The sequence below is a fragment of the Pteropus alecto genome, unplaced genomic scaffold (genome assembly GCF_000325575.1).
Source record: "Pteropus alecto unplaced genomic scaffold, ASM32557v1 scaffold725, whole genome shotgun sequence".
Classification (NCBI taxonomy): domain Eukaryota; kingdom Metazoa; phylum Chordata; class Mammalia; order Chiroptera; family Pteropodidae; genus Pteropus; species Pteropus alecto.
In genome coordinates, this window is record NW_006436637.1 from 324957 (window position 1) to 340531 (window position 15575).

Here is a 15575-nt window from a genome sequence, read left to right on the forward strand (position 1 = left end):
CTCATTGAGCAACACACCTCATCCCAAATCTAAGCATGAAGAAGTATTTATTAACCACCCTGAGATCAGCCCCCAAACAGTCACATGACTACAAGCATTGGGTGCAATATAATTTGTAAATGCAGGTCAATTCCAAAGGTACCAAACACTGATCAATTCAACAAATATTTTCTTAAAGGTGACCCCAGGGGCTAAAGAGAATAGAGAGGCTGAGCCTGGAGGAGCCAACAAATAGAAGGATTATCTCCCACTCTCTGATGTAGACAGCTGAATGCTTAAGAAAGCTTATGTAGAAAGTTTTGTTACAGCAGCTTCAAGTCCATGTCCTTGGGCCAGGGCAACTCTTACCAGTCCCCACTGAGCCCCTCCCATGTGGAAATCCCAAACTCTAGAACCCAGAACTCTTCCCCAGAGCCGCAGTTTCATTTGAGGAGGGAACACTGCAGATAGACCTGGGAAGGCGGCTATAGTCACAAGTGTTACATTATCATTTGTAAGGGAAGTTCAAGTCCAAGGTTATCAAGCACTAATCAAATCGACAAATATTTACTATAAAAGGGAACACCAAAGGCTAGACATTGAGAAAGGCTTTGAGTCTGATTGAGCCCAAATCCAAAATCTCTGTACAGCCTTGACCCCCACCCTAAATTCTGCAGCCTGTCTTGCAGGGGTCGGGTTAGGGGCGATGCTAGGCTCCCCAGCCTGAACTCTGGCTTCAGAGGACACAGTTGAAAAAACACCATAAGAGTGACGGCAGCAAAAACGAGAAGCTCTGAAAGTTTGTTCCTCCATAAAAGCAATGAAAAAACTATCAAAAATTGTCAGAATCTACTTTTTTCAGAACTCTGTAAATTAACCAAAGGCTTGCAGTAACCCAGGGAGCACTGGTCAAGAAAAACTATTGAATCTTGGTAATAACAGTGAACTTTGTGGTGTTTCAACTTATCCTAGTCTCTAATGCCTGCTCCCTGACTCGATAGCTGCATTAAAAAATAACAACCCACATTCCCAGTACCATCCCTAAGAATGTACCTGCCAAAAAGGACTCCTTGTGAGATACCACTACATCCCAGGAGGCGTTGCAGCTGCTGCAGCTGGTCCTAGTCCCCATCACCACAACCATGAGCAGCAAGGCTGAGACCCAGCAGCCACTTGCCAACATCTTCCCACCCTCCCACTCCTACCCCACCCCACCCCCCACCCCCAGCATTGTGACACTAAGCCCAGCAACATGGGAATCAGTGCAGGGAGTGGCCTGGGATGGCAGGGTCAGAAAGGTCATCACAATGAAGGTTTTGGGAACAGTAAAATGGTTCAATGTAAGAATCGGATATGACACCAAGGAATGACACCAAGAAAGGTGTATTTGGACATCAGACTGCCATAAAGAATAACTGTAGGAAGTATCTTCGTGGTGTAGACAAAGAGACTGAGGAGTCTGATGTTGTTAAAGGCAAAAAGCATGCGGAGGCAGCAAATGCTCACAGGCCCTGGTGAAGTTCCAGTGCAAGGCAGTAAATATGCAACAGACCATAACAATTACAGACACTATCCACGTCGCAGGAGTCCTCCATGCAATGACCAGCAGAATTACTGGAATCATGAGAGTGGGTAAAAGAATGTGGGATCGCCGAGTGCTCCCAAAGGCTCGGCCCAACAGCGCTGGCCTTACCTCAGGCGACAGTTCCCACCCTACTACATGCAGAGACTCCATGGGTGTCAACCATAGTATCCCAGTCCTCCTGTGCAGGGAGAAGTGATGGAGAGTGCTGAGGGTGCAGGAGAACAATGTAGACCAGTGAAAGAGAATATGTATCGGGGCTATAGACCATGATTCTGCAGGGGCCTACTTCACCAAAGACAGTCTAAAGAGGACGGAAATGAAGATAAGGAAAATTAAAGAGATGAAACCCAAAGTCAGCAGCCACCTCTCCGTTGGTACCACCATAACTTCAATTACTCATGTAGATGCCCAGAAAACCCTAAACCACAAGATGGCAAAGAGACAAAAGCAGCAGATCCACCAACTGAGAAACCGACAGCTTCTAAGGCTGAGCCACATGGGGTTGAGTCAATGCTGGCTTACCATCTCTACCATCATCCAGTTCAGTCATCTAGCAAGAGGAAATGAATATGAAATGAACAAAAGATTGGAGCTAAAGACTTTACGTGCTTGCTTTTTGCCTGTTGAGCAGATAACCAGAACTATCTGCATTATCTATGCAGCATTGGGTTTTTATTATTTATACCTAAAGATGTCTCTTTTTGGTAATGACAAACATATTTTTTTAAAAGTCTGGTTTTCCTCAATATACCATTAAAGGTTTTTCAATTGTTTCATATCTGGTCAAATGGAGATTTTTAAGAATTTCATTTTTAATTTGTAATAAAAGTTTACAACTTAATTTTTTTCAAACAAGTCAACAAACTGTAAGCACTGTTAATAAAGGTCTTAAATAATAAAATTTTTTTAAAAAGGACTCCTTATGTTTAATTGGGCTCAAATTCATAACAAAAGTCTATCATTCATTGTTTATAAAGGTCCCTCGTACACACTGCACATCAGGAAAAGGCCACAAACTGAGCTGCCAGCTTCCTGTCTGTGTCTACCCTTATAAGAAAGCTCCTAGGATAAAAATTTGACCAGTGGGCTGAAGAAGACCTACCCCATTCAATCAGAGTTGATCAACGATATTTTCATTACATCTTTGCTAAAAATCAAAACCTGTGGAATTGACCAATCAAGACGGTGCTCTTTGGACCATGTGGATTCTTCATTTGTACAAAAATGGGCCAATGTGGCGGGGGTGAGGGGTGGGGGGGGTGGCTTGTCTCTATATAAGCCAGCGTCCCCTCTGTCTCAGTGGAATGCCTTGGCTGCATTTCTACAGAGCTGTAACGCCCAAGCCACCTCGCCCAAGCTGTTTCACAATCGAGCTGTATCACAATTGAGATGTTTTACAATTAAGCTGTTTTAACAGAAAAAAAGTCTCTCCTGTGCTGCACCCCAATTGTGGACTCTTGTTTGGCATTGAACTGGTAACAGAACACTTCAGTTGATACCAGTAATGAGGGAGCAGACAGACCTGGAGCTCTTTCAAAGCTTCATTCCCAAAGAGAAGTTATTATTTAACCTGACCTAGTTGTCCCAAGAGACCCTACTGGAAAGGCTTGTCTTCATGTGACCTTACACACACCCGGTGCTAAAAGCCTCTCTTGGGGAATGTTTTTCAAATGTATTATTATCATACATAGCTGCCTATGATATTAAAGCTGGAACTGCCACAGACAATGGCTAATAGCTGGGGCAACAAAAGACTAACCAAAAAGCTTAAAAAGAAAAACTGAGAAATGAGATGTCCTTGAAGGCTTTGAAAAGAGCTGACATATTCCTGGGAATCTAGAAAACTAAGCAAATGCCCAGGGCTGTGTGCATGCTCAGAAAAGACCTGAGAAGGTCCTAAGATCTGACATCTGACTGACCCTTAGGCTATGTGCAAGCAGGAAATAAAAGCTAAGACAGGGTTGTAAGCTGCCTGGTTGAATGCTGAAGGTGTGCCCCAACATGCACTCAGTGCTCTCAGCAAAGGTTGACAGACTTACCGGTTTCAGGCATTCAAAGACATCTCTGACCAATGATTAGCTGGCCATTAAACTAATTGAGCACAGACTTTAGTGGCCATCAATGACAGAGATACAAACTTTACAGAATTAGTTCAGCAAAGTCACTAAACAAACAAAACAACAAACAGCAACCACAAATCCTGGGGAGTGGTGAGAATCTGATTTCCAGAGTTGCCATATTATATTACTTGAAATGTCCAGTTTTCAGCAAAAATTATGACATGTAAAGAAATAAAAAAAGTATGACCACTACGCAGAAAAAAAAGAGCAAGCAGCAGAAATTGTCCTTGATGAAGCCCAGATGTTAAGACTTACTAGACAGACTTTAAATCATCTATTTAAAATATGTTCAAATAACTATAGTAAACTATGTCTAAAGAACTAAAGGAATGTGTGAGAACAATGTCTCAACAAATGAAGAATATTAATAAAGACACAGAAATTATGAAATGGGACCAAATAGAAATTCTGGAGTTGAAAAGAAATACTAAAGAGAGTCCTTCGGGATGAAATGAAAGGATGCTAGACAATAATTTGAATCCATATGAAAAAATAAAGAGCAGTAAAGTATATTTTACATTTATATAGCAAAGGTAACTACATACACAAATATAAAAATCAGTATTAATGTATTTTTTGTTTGCAAATCTTTCTCTTCCATCTGATATAAAGACAACTGAATAATAAAATAATTTAACACAAAGGAAAGCAATAGTGTAGGAATTAAGAAACAAAAAAGACATAAGATATATTTTAAAAAGAGCAAATTGCAGATGTAAACCCTGTAGTGTTATCAGTAACTACATTAAATGTAAACGAATTTAACTCTCCAATTAAAAGTCAGATTTTAGCAGATGGGTTTTTTTTAAAACATGATCTAACTATATCCTTTTAATAAAAGTATGTTTTTACTTCAGATTCAAAAACACAAATAGTTTGAAAGTAAAAGGATAGAAAAGATACACCATATAAACAGCAACCAAAAGAGAATTGGAGTGGCTATACTAATATCAAACAAAATAGACTTGAAGACGAAAAAATTATTATAAGAGCAAAAAAGGACCTTTCATAATGATAAGAGTCAATCCTTCAAAGTAAATAACAAACAGAGCCCAAAATACCTGAAACAAAAATAGAACTGAGAAAAAAAAATAACAGTAATAGTTAGAGACATCAATACTCCACTTTCAATAATGGATAGACCATTATACAAAAATTAGGCAAGGGTACAGAAGACATGAACAATACTATAAACCATCCTGACCTAAAAGACATCTATAGAGTACTCCACCCAGCAATAGCAGAATATTCTTCTCAAGTATGCATGAAACTTTCTCCAGGACAGACCACATATTAGGCCATAAAACAAGCCTTTATAAATTTAAAAGGACTGAAATCATACAAAAAATACTGTTAGACCACAATGGAATAAAATTACAAATCAATAATAGAAGAAAATTTATCAAATTCACAAATTTGTGAATTTGTGTGAAAATTAAAAGAACACATTCCTAAAGAACCAATGAGTCAAAGAAGAAAACAAGGAAATTTAGAAAATACTTTGAGATGAATGAAATGAAAATACAACATACCCAAATTTATGGGATGCAGCTCAAACACTGCTCAGAGAGAAATTTATAGCTGTAAATGTCTACATTAAAAAAGATCTCAAATGAATAACTTGAGCTCCCTCCTTAAGGAACTAGTAACAGATGAGTAAACTAATCTCAAAGCAAGCATAATGGAGGAAATAATAAAGATCAGAGCAGAAATAAATGAAATAGAGATCAGAAAAAATAAACAAAACCACAACTTGGTTCTTTGATAAGATAAATAAAACTAACAAACCTTTAGATAGACTGACACTAAAAAAGAGAGAATGCTCAAACGACTAAAATTGGCAATTAAAGAAGGGACTGAAGTTACAGAAATTTAAAGCATTGTAAAGGAATACTATGAACAACTGTATGCCAGCAAATTAAATAATCTAGCTGAAATGGACAAATACCTAGAAAAATACAAACTATCAAAATTGACTCAAGAAGAAATATAAAATCCAAATAGACCAATATTAAGTAAAGAGACTATGCAGTAATCAAAAAACTTCCACAAAAAGGGCCTAGTACCAGATGGTTTTCTTAGTGAATTCTACCAAATGATTAAGTAGAATTAACACCAATCCTTCACAAAAATCTTCCAAAAAATCAAACAGGAGTGAACACTTCACAACTAATTTAACAAGGCCAGTATTATCTCGACACCAAAACCACACAAAGATATCATTAGAAAACTACAGATCAATATCCCTTATGAATATACACGCACATCTTCTCAACAAAACTGAATTTAGCGGCCCCTTTAAGAGGCATCTGCAGCTGCCGCTGCCGCTGCCGCAGCCTCTGTCTCACTCAGCTGCTTGAGACTGAGACCGGCAGCCCCCGCGTCTTCGCCCCGTCCTACCTTCTGTCATTGCAGGGAGATTTCTTAGTTCTCTCCCTAGGTTTTTTCTTTAGCATTTTCTACATATAAGAGTATGTAATATGCAACCAGAGATAGTTTTACTTCTTGCTTTCTGATCTGGATGCCTTTTATTTCCTTTTTTTCCCTCCCTGCCTAATTGTCCTAGCTAGAGCCTCCAGAGCAATGTTGGAAAGAAATGGCAAGTCTGGACATCCTTGTCTTGTTCCTGAACTTAAAGAGACTGCTTACAGCTTTTACCATAAGTGTGATGTTAATACTGGGTTTTTATCAGGTTAAAGAAGTTCTCTTCTAGTCTTACTTTTTTGAATGTTTTTTGTTTTCTTTATCATGAAAAAGTTAGATTTTGTCAAGTATGTTCTCTGCATTTCATATGGTATTTTCTCTTTATTCTATTGATATGGTATATTACATCGATTTTTGGATATTCAACCAATTTCATATTCCTGGGTTAAGTCCTGTGTGACCATGATATATAATACTTTCTTTTTTTGGCTGCCAGATTCAGTTTTGTTGAGAATGTATGCGTCAATGAGAGGATTTTTGCAGTGATGGACCTGCTCGCTCTGAGCACCAATGCCCAGTTGGCTGCATGCAGCGGGCAACAGGGACTTACAATGGGACATTGTCGGAGTGAGGGTCGAGGCGAGACTCGCTCTGTACAGAAGTGCCAGTGATACCCATTGTTACTCTGTTGAGCCCTCCCCCTTCCCAGTGTGAGGACACAGCGCTGCCATAGCCAGGACACCATCAAACTGGATAACAGAGGTCACTCCGCCCAGAGGATTCCCTGAAACCCCGCCTCCCCCAACTCACGATCCCAGCCAAGCCACATCCAGGTGTATTCTCACCAAGTCAGGTGCCTGAGGAAACTATAAGCACAGCGTCTGTGGATTGCTTGCTGAATCTTAACAGGTGGCCCCAAAGGGGCACAGCTTGGGCTAATAAGACCAGGAGACCTAGGAGCTTTGCTTAGTACATAGAAACAGACACAGAAAGGCAGCCAAAATGGGAAGAAGCAGAAACCACATGAGAGAACAGAACAGATCCAGAAATAATGGAGTCAAGCAATCTAACAGATGCAGAGTTCAAAACACTGGTTATGATGCTCAATGAACTTGGATAAATTCAGTGAGAACTTCAACAAAGAGATAAAAAAACATAAAAATGGAAATGAAAATTATAAAAGAGAACCAGTCAGAAATGAAGAACACATTATCTGAGATGAGAAGTATATTAAATGAAATAAACAAAGTGAATAAAGAAGAGGATCAAATGACCTATATAGAGGATGAGGAAGCCAAGGACACCAAATCAAAATGCAAAAAAAAAAAGAAAAAAAAATGCAGCCAAGACTATAATAATAATTTAAGGAGCCTAGGAAAACAAGATGTTGAAGAGCTATATGAAGAAATAATGATGGAAAACTTCCCTCATTTGGTGAAGGAAATAGACATACAACCTCAGGAAGCTCAGAGATTCCCAAAAACCAGGAACCCAAAGAGGCCCACACCAACACGCATCATAATTAAAATGCTAAAAGTTATATACAAAGAAAGAACATTAAAAGCAGCAAGTGAAAAGCAGTTACCTACAAGGCAGCACCCATAACACTGGCAGCTGATTTCTCAAAAGAAACTATGCAAGACAGAAGAGCTTGGCATAAAATATTCAATGTGATGAAAACCAAGGATCTACAACCAAGAATACTTTATCCAGCAAAGCTATCGTTTAGAGTTGAAGGACAGATAAAGAGCTTTCCAGACAAAAATAAGCTAAAGGAATTTATCATCACTAAGCCAGTATTACAGGAATTGTTGGAGGGACTTCTTTAAGACAAATATATATATATGTATCAAAAACAGGAATAAAGAATGGTAACAACTACATTCCTAACAACAAGTACCTCAAGTGGAAAACAGTTAAGTGCTCCAACCAAAAGATAGAGTGACTGAATGGATAAGAAAACAAGACCTCTATAGATGCTGCCTACAAGAGACTCACTTCAAATTAAAAGCCACACACAGACTAAAAGAAAAGGGATGGAAAAATATATTGCCTTGATGGACCTAGAGAGTATTGAGCTGAATTAAATGGGTCGAATAGAGAAAGACAAATATTGCATGATTTCACGTACATGTGGAATCTAAAGAACAAAATCAACTTCCAAAACAACAAAAGCAGAAATAAACTCATAGATACAGAGAATATTTAGAGGGATAGTAGATGGGAGGGGCTTGGAGAGGAAGGCAAAGGGATCAAGAGGTACAAATGGATAGCTGCAGAATAAACATGGAGATGTAGAGTGTAGCATGTGGAGATGTAGAGTGGTTAATAATGTAATAAATATGTAAGGGGAAAGTGGGGTACTAGATTTAGTGGGGTGATCACTTTGTGAGTTATGTGGATCTCTGATCAATATGCTATACAATTGAAACTGGTATATTATTGTATGCCAACTATAATTGAAAAAAACTCATTGAATTGTACAATGTAAATACAAGCAACTAATTGTCTATTTTATTTCACTAAAGACAAAAAAAAAATAAACTGACTCACAATGGATTGAAAACCTAAATGTAGAAATTAAAATTATAAAACTCCTAGAAGAAAATGGTATACCTTTTCATGACCTTGGATTAGGTAACAGTTTCCTAGATATGACACCAAAAACTCAAGCAATCAAAGAATAGATAAATTGGACTTTCATGAAAGTTTTAAACTTTTCTCCATTAAAAGACACTATTAAAAAGTTAAAAGACAAGCCACAGATAGGAGAAAATAAGTGTCTACTATCTAAAATACATGAAGAACTCTTACAATCCAACAATAAAAAGACAACCCAATTTTTAAATGGGCACAGAATTTGAATAGACATTTCTCAAAAGAAGGAATACAAGTCAGCAACAGGCAGATGGAAAGATGCTCAACATCACAGTCATTAGAGAAATGAAAAGCAAAACCACAATGTGATACCACTTCACACCCACAGACACAGACAATAATAATAGTTATTATTATTATAGGGATATAAGAAAATTGAAACCCTTATACAATCCTGGTGGGAATGTAAAAATGTAGTTACTTGGAAAACAGCGTGGTAATTCCTCAAAACGTTTGACATAGAGTTACCATATAATCCACAAATTACACTCCTAAGTATATGTTCAAGAGAGCAGAAAATGTATGTAGAAATGTTCATAGCAACATTATTCATGTGGAAATAATGTAAATGTCCACCACAGACGAACACATAGACAAAACGTGGTATATCCATACAATGAAATATTATTTGGCCAAAAAAAAAGAAATACAGCACTATGTATTCATGTTACAACATAAATGAACCTTAAAAACATTATGCTAAATGAAAGAAGCCAGGCAAAAAAGGCATGGTTCCATTTATATGAAATGTATAGAACAGGTAAATCTGTAGAGACAGAAATCAATTAGTGGTCGTTGGGGCTGGGGAAGGAGGAACTGAGATTGACTGCACATAGCTGCAGAGTTTCTTCTGGGGGTGATGAAAATGTTCTAGCTTTTTCATGGTGATGATTGAGCAACCTGGTGAATACACCTAAAACCACTAAATTGTACACACAGCGAATTTTGTGGTATGTGAATTATATCTCAGATTTTTAAAAAGCACACAAATAGTGATGAATGCACCTACGGAGCTTACTAGAGGCATGGACAAAAGCCAGGGCAGCTGTCAGCAAGTGCTGAGGTGGGGCTGCCTCCCTGTGGCTGAGTGGTGAGTGTCATCCCCAGGGCAGCCAGTGACACCCCACAAATGGCCTGTCCATCAGAGCCTGCTCCACTGCATGACTGGATGTCACTGGAAGGCTGAAGACAACTTAGCCAGGTCTCTTAGTATGCCTCAGACAAATGACATAGTCCATCCTTCTTACCCTATAGGAATTTGATTTTGAATCATTATATTTTCTTAGTTTAAACTTCAAGTGTCACTGTGGACACAGATTTGGTTTTACATACATACCTATGTTCTATCATCTCATCTTAGTGAGATAGATACGGTCATCTCATGTTAAATATCTCATTAAGATATTCATCTTATTAGGTCATCTCACATAGTCATCATCGGAATTTACAAGATTCGAATAAACAGAACAAGGAGGAAAGTTAAGGTGCCTCCCCTGCCCCTCCCCCCAAACTAGAAACGACCTAGGAAGGGTCATCTATGAATCAGCACTTAATAGACGGAGCAGAGAGAAGAAATATTGATTGAGAGGCAGGACAGCCACTGTGCATGGAAAGCCTGATCACTCTTCACAATTGCACTGTGCCTGCACCCTCTTGCACCAGCTCATGAGTGTTGGTTGTTAAATTTGCAGGAATTTACGTCAGGTTGGCAGCCTGGTGTGTGTCAAGGTGGGGGTATTTACAGCATGGAATTGGACATGCTACAAATCAGGCCCTCCATCCCCCGTTGCACTCCACTGGCTGGTCAGAGGCAGGAGTCAATACTAGAAACAGAAGAAAAAGGAGCTGAGGGGCAGGGGTGATGCTCAGCCTGGCCAGTCTGGGGATCAGAGCTCAGTTCTGCATCACTTGTCCTCTGCTTCACACTTTGCTTAAAACCTTGATTCCATCACGTCCCCATGTGCCGTCCTGACAGCTCTGGTTGTCATCCTACATGCCCCTTGGCAGGCTCCTCTACCAAGGTGTCCACTGGGCACACTCCTGGAGTGACTGAGAGCACTGTGGTGGTGGAGAGGAGTGCCACTGACAGGCTGGGTCTCTGGGCAGGAGGGATAACCTGTGTGGGCCTTAATATCCTCCCTGTAAAACAGTGGTGATGCTAAAGGTCTTTTCAGCTGGGACAAAAATTAAGGTGTTTTGAAGGTCCAAAGTCACTGGGCTGCTGGCCAGGGATAAGCTCCTCTTCCCACAGCGTGCCCCTCCCTAAACAAATACACCCAGGCCTGAGGCCTCATTCACCCTTCTGTCTCAGCTCAGCCCTCACCCAGCTTCAGACCCATCCAAATGCCTCTTAGTGTTTTCCTTAGACTCGCCACAGGTTTCAAGTGCCTCATGCCCTCAACTAGCTCTGCATCCACTCCCACACCTACACCACGAACTGGGCATGACTCTTGGTCAATCCTGTCAATGCCACCTCCCAGATCCCTGAGCCCATCCCTCTTCTGTCCCATGGCTGCTGTTGACTTAAGAATGTCCAAATCTGTAGAAAAATTTTATGAGTTTATTAGTTTATTTGAGCCAAACACAGAAAACACCTGGAAGGAAGATCTCAACAGACTGAGAAAAATGCTTCCCAGAATGAAAGTTGACAGTTTCTTTTATGCACTTCAAATTAAGGAACATAAGAAGATTACATGGTGAGAGAAAGCAAGATGGAGACTGGATTATCAGATCCACTCTCCTGAAGGTGGTTATACCTCCAAGGGGTCTGAAAAAGGCATTTCAAAGGTATATTAACCTAGATGCACAAGAACAATGAACAGGGCTTGCTTAAAGTGAAGATAAACCTTTTACTAAAGAAGTTATAGGCCAGAGTGTGACTACCCACCATGACCTGCCCAGTTAGGAATCTATGATCAGATCACCCTGTGAGGTTTTCGTCCACACTGCCACGGAGCAGCCTCCCTCGCTGCTTGCCTCCTGACCCATCTCCCCATCTCTTCCTCAGCAGCCCTTTCTCTATATAGCACCCAGAGGTGAATTTCCAAAGTGTGTGGCTGTGCACATCACTTTAGATCACTTTAGTGGTTCCCCATTGCCCTCCCTCTGGTCTTGCCTACTCCACCTGTGCAGAGCTGGGATTTGATGCCGTTGGCAGGGAGAGCCCCCGAGGTGTGTGAGGTGTACAATGAGCGGGAGAGGGCTGTCTCCAAAGGTCAGCCTGGGTCCAGGCGGCCAGGGGAGATGTGGGGAGAACCAGGATTCAGGCATGAGAGCTGCTCTGCTGTCTTGTATAAGTGCAGTGGACAGGGCATGGTGGCTTAGAGCAGAGTGAAAATGAAACCCCACAGCTTTTAGGACAGGGACAACCTTGCCCAACCCACAGAATGGGTTGGTTATCCATTCCTCAGCCGGCCTGGCCCAATGCTTGTGTGTGGGGGGAAGCAAGCCGGTCCTGGCACAGACACTGCAAAGGAGGGCATAAACCTACACTCACAGACCGCTCGGAAAAACCGGTAAGTGGTAAAATACATCATGAGAAAAAAAAAAGAAATCCACCAAAATGTTCCTAATAACGTCTCTAGGGAATAGAACTGTGTGTTTTCTTTCTTTCTTTTTATGTTTCTGTTATCTTTCATGTTTCTGGGTTTTCTTAACTCTCTAAGATGAGACGTATTACTTTGAGAAGGAAAAAACTGACTTGGTGTTTGTTTTCCAAGGCTCACCCTGTGTCATTTGATGACCAGTATTTCTCAGGCTCAGAAAGCCTACTGGACCCCGGCCATAGCCAGGGCAGGCTGGCCCCTGCTCCCACCACCCACCTGCCTTCCCAACTTCTCTTGCTGGACTGTAAGCAGGCTGACCCGATGGCCTCCATGTCCGTGGAAGGCCGAAGGGACTCATGGGTGAGAGGACCCCTGCCAAGGGAACGCAGGTACTTATGGGTCTCTGATCTGCCTCCCTGCAGGGTGTCAGGGCAGAAGCTGGTAGCATGTGGCCCTGCCTTATTTGCTGTGCTTGAATAACCATCTCTCACACATCCCACCCCTACCTCAGTACTGGTCTGTGCCACCCTTTATTCTGTTCCCAATTCACTCTCACTCTTTTATCCTCCAAAGCTCTTGGGGGTGGGGGGAGCAGGCAGCTGGCAGGGGGCGTTCTGTGGGGAATGGGAGGGCAGGAGCCTCACATGTACACTAGGAGGGCAAACATTGGCAGCTGGTTTTGTAAGCAGACCTGGGATGGGAGGATGAGGTGTGATAGCCTGCTGAAATGTGACAGGGTTAAAGGATAATTAAAACCTGAAACTGGACAAAGGAAGTCTATACCTTAGGCCTAGTTTCTGGAACCCCTAACTACATTCTGTTAATCATAAAACTTGTAACAATGAGCTCAGACGCTAACTGCCAGTTTTAGCCTGTGTAACCCTGCTTGCTTGCGTGGCATGAAAAATAATCAATTGTATATAAGCTGAAAATTACTGTTTGGCCCATGAGAATACTGGCTATTGCCCATGGGAACATAGGCAATCACCCATAGGAACATAACATTCTAACAACAAGCTTTCTGCTTCTGTACTCCCCGCTTGCACACCTGACCAGTGGGTTGACAGGTAGTGAATAGGAGAGAAATAGACCTTTGTGTTTAAGATAGAATGAAGAATGGGATTTAGGGCTTAAAAACCTTGTATCTCGGCATTTCGGGGCTGCTCCTTTGGAAGGACAGCCGCCGGCTAATAAACTGCCTCTATAATCAAAGCACTCAGGTTGAGTCTGGTTATTCCGGTCACAACAGAGGTAGTAGGCAACAAAATGCATCCAAAACACAAGACTGGCTAGGTGACAGGACACATGCTATTTTGGGTTCCTGGGGCTGCCCTAAGACTCTGAGCCACAGCCTTCATAGTGATCAGAGGCAGTGTGCCTCTGCAGACTAGGTGACCACCCTGCATAGTACACAGGTTTGGGGCTCCATCCTGCCCTTTGTGGGTGCTCCCCATTCCTGGTCATTGCCTCTCTAAGCCCCGTCCCCCCGCCCGCCCCACAAAGCCACAGAGCCTCAGTTCATAAGCCCAAGGCAAGGGGTCATAAAGAAGATTCTCCTGCCAGGGCTTGAGTCATGCTCTTGAACCCAGCCCTGTTTCAGAATGGTCAGCAGAGACCAACACTGGCCAGACACTGGTAAACATGTGACAGCCTCATGACTCACTCAGCCTCTGTAGCCTCAGTTACTTCATCTGCGAAATGGCAACAAAGAGCCTGAGAGCGGAAGTTCCTGCCCCCTCCCCACTCTGTGCAGCCCCTGCTAGGGCACAGCTCTGGCTGGGCCCCCACACAGATCCTTTACCAATTTTAACATTTTTGCCACTCTGGGCTGACAGAGGAGACACGGCTTCGGAGGCGAGGCTTCCCCCAGGACTACACAGCTGGGGATCAGGGAAGCTGATGAAGCCCACAGTCTGGGTTTTAGCGCTTTGCCCTTTAGTTGGTGTAAGACCTTGGGCAAGTGCCCTGGCCCCTCTGAGCCATCTCTCAAAGGGAGGCTGTGAGGTGGGCAGGAGCTTCACCGGCCGCTGCCCCACGTCGGCAGGTGGCGGGGATACCCCTGTCCTGCCAAGAGCTTACGCCCAGGGAGCCAGCGAGGCTGAGGGGCTCAGCGGGGCGGGGTCTGTCCCGCCCAGACAGACGCCCTCCTTGGAGGGCGTGGATGGGGCCGTTACCTTCCTGTCATGGTGGCCGCACGCTGAGCCCGGTCGCCTCCGACTCCCCGAGCCACCGCCGCCGCCGCCACCACCGAGCGCACGCCGCAGGATCTGGACAGTTTCTTTTATTTCACGACCTGCAAGGCTAGATGGAAGGATAGAGAAAAACACAGAGACAGTATACACAAAAGCTGGGACCAGATGGGACACTGCACTTTGCTTAGAGAGGGCTTGCGCCCAAACCCGGCTCTGGGAACGCGGAGCTCGGAGCGGGCGTGTGGGTCACGTCCTCCCTCGGGCTTCGCTCGCCACCTCCTGAATTCCCCGCATAGCTTTCCTTTTAAAGGGAATGAAGTTAAAATAAACGCCCCGCCCAGCGCTCCCCGCCACTGTCCCTGCTGGGAACGGGACACTTGCGGGGGAGAATGGGAATGACAGAGATACGATGCTGAGACCACCGCCCCTGGCCTCCAAGCCCGGACTTTCCACTGCGGCCAGGGCAGGACAGGAGATCACATTCCTCAGACGTTTCTGGGCACCGACTTTCTCCTGGGGCGCTGGGTGCCCCCAGTCCACGCAGTCCACCGCCCACCCCAGAGAGGCCAAGTAGTGGGGTGTCCCTTTGAGTCTTGAGCTTGACTCTGCATACTTAGTTACCAGGTCAGTAACCCTGCCAGGGAATGACATTTCACCCAAATCCTTGAGGAAGGCCTTCACCTAGCAAAAGGAACCTTATGATGACAAAACCATACGCGGGTGGTGGGGTGGAGAATCACGTACTCCTTGTAAACAATAATATAAACGGAGCCACTTTAAATCCCGTAGGAACTCCTTTGTACCTCTTACGTAGAAAACCTTTGGAATGTTAAAAATAGGACAAAACAACCTTTGGAATGGGACTAAAGCAACCTTGTGTCTCAAAAAGCTGTTTGAAAAGATAATAAACTTATGATTACTGGACTGCAAATTAAAAACATTGTTTAGTACTAATGTCACCATGTTAGCTTATCTGCACCAATAGAAATGCCTTCTTTCTCTCTAAGTAATTATTCTCCTTCCCTTTCTCATAAATACCCGTTGCCTTTGTCTCCTAATAGGAAAACTATTT

At 42.8% G+C, this 15575-nt stretch overlaps 1 protein-coding gene and 1 pseudogene across 1 annotated transcript in view; one reads left to right on the plus strand and one right to left on the minus strand.

Annotated features, from left to right (window-relative positions):
* LIMS2 (LIM zinc finger domain containing 2) overlaps positions 1-14580 on the minus strand; it is a 42315-nt gene extending 27735 nt beyond the window's left edge. The window contains exon 1 of the mRNA XM_006913442.2: positions 14486-14580. Within this exon, the coding sequence (XP_006913504.1) occupies positions 14486-14496 (11 nt within the window). The 5' untranslated portion in view covers positions 14497-14580. The remainder of the gene's footprint in view (positions 1-14485) is intronic.
* On the plus strand, positions 1122-2296 carry LOC102883657 (annotated as a pseudogene).
* Positions 14581-15575: the final 995 nt, after the last annotated feature.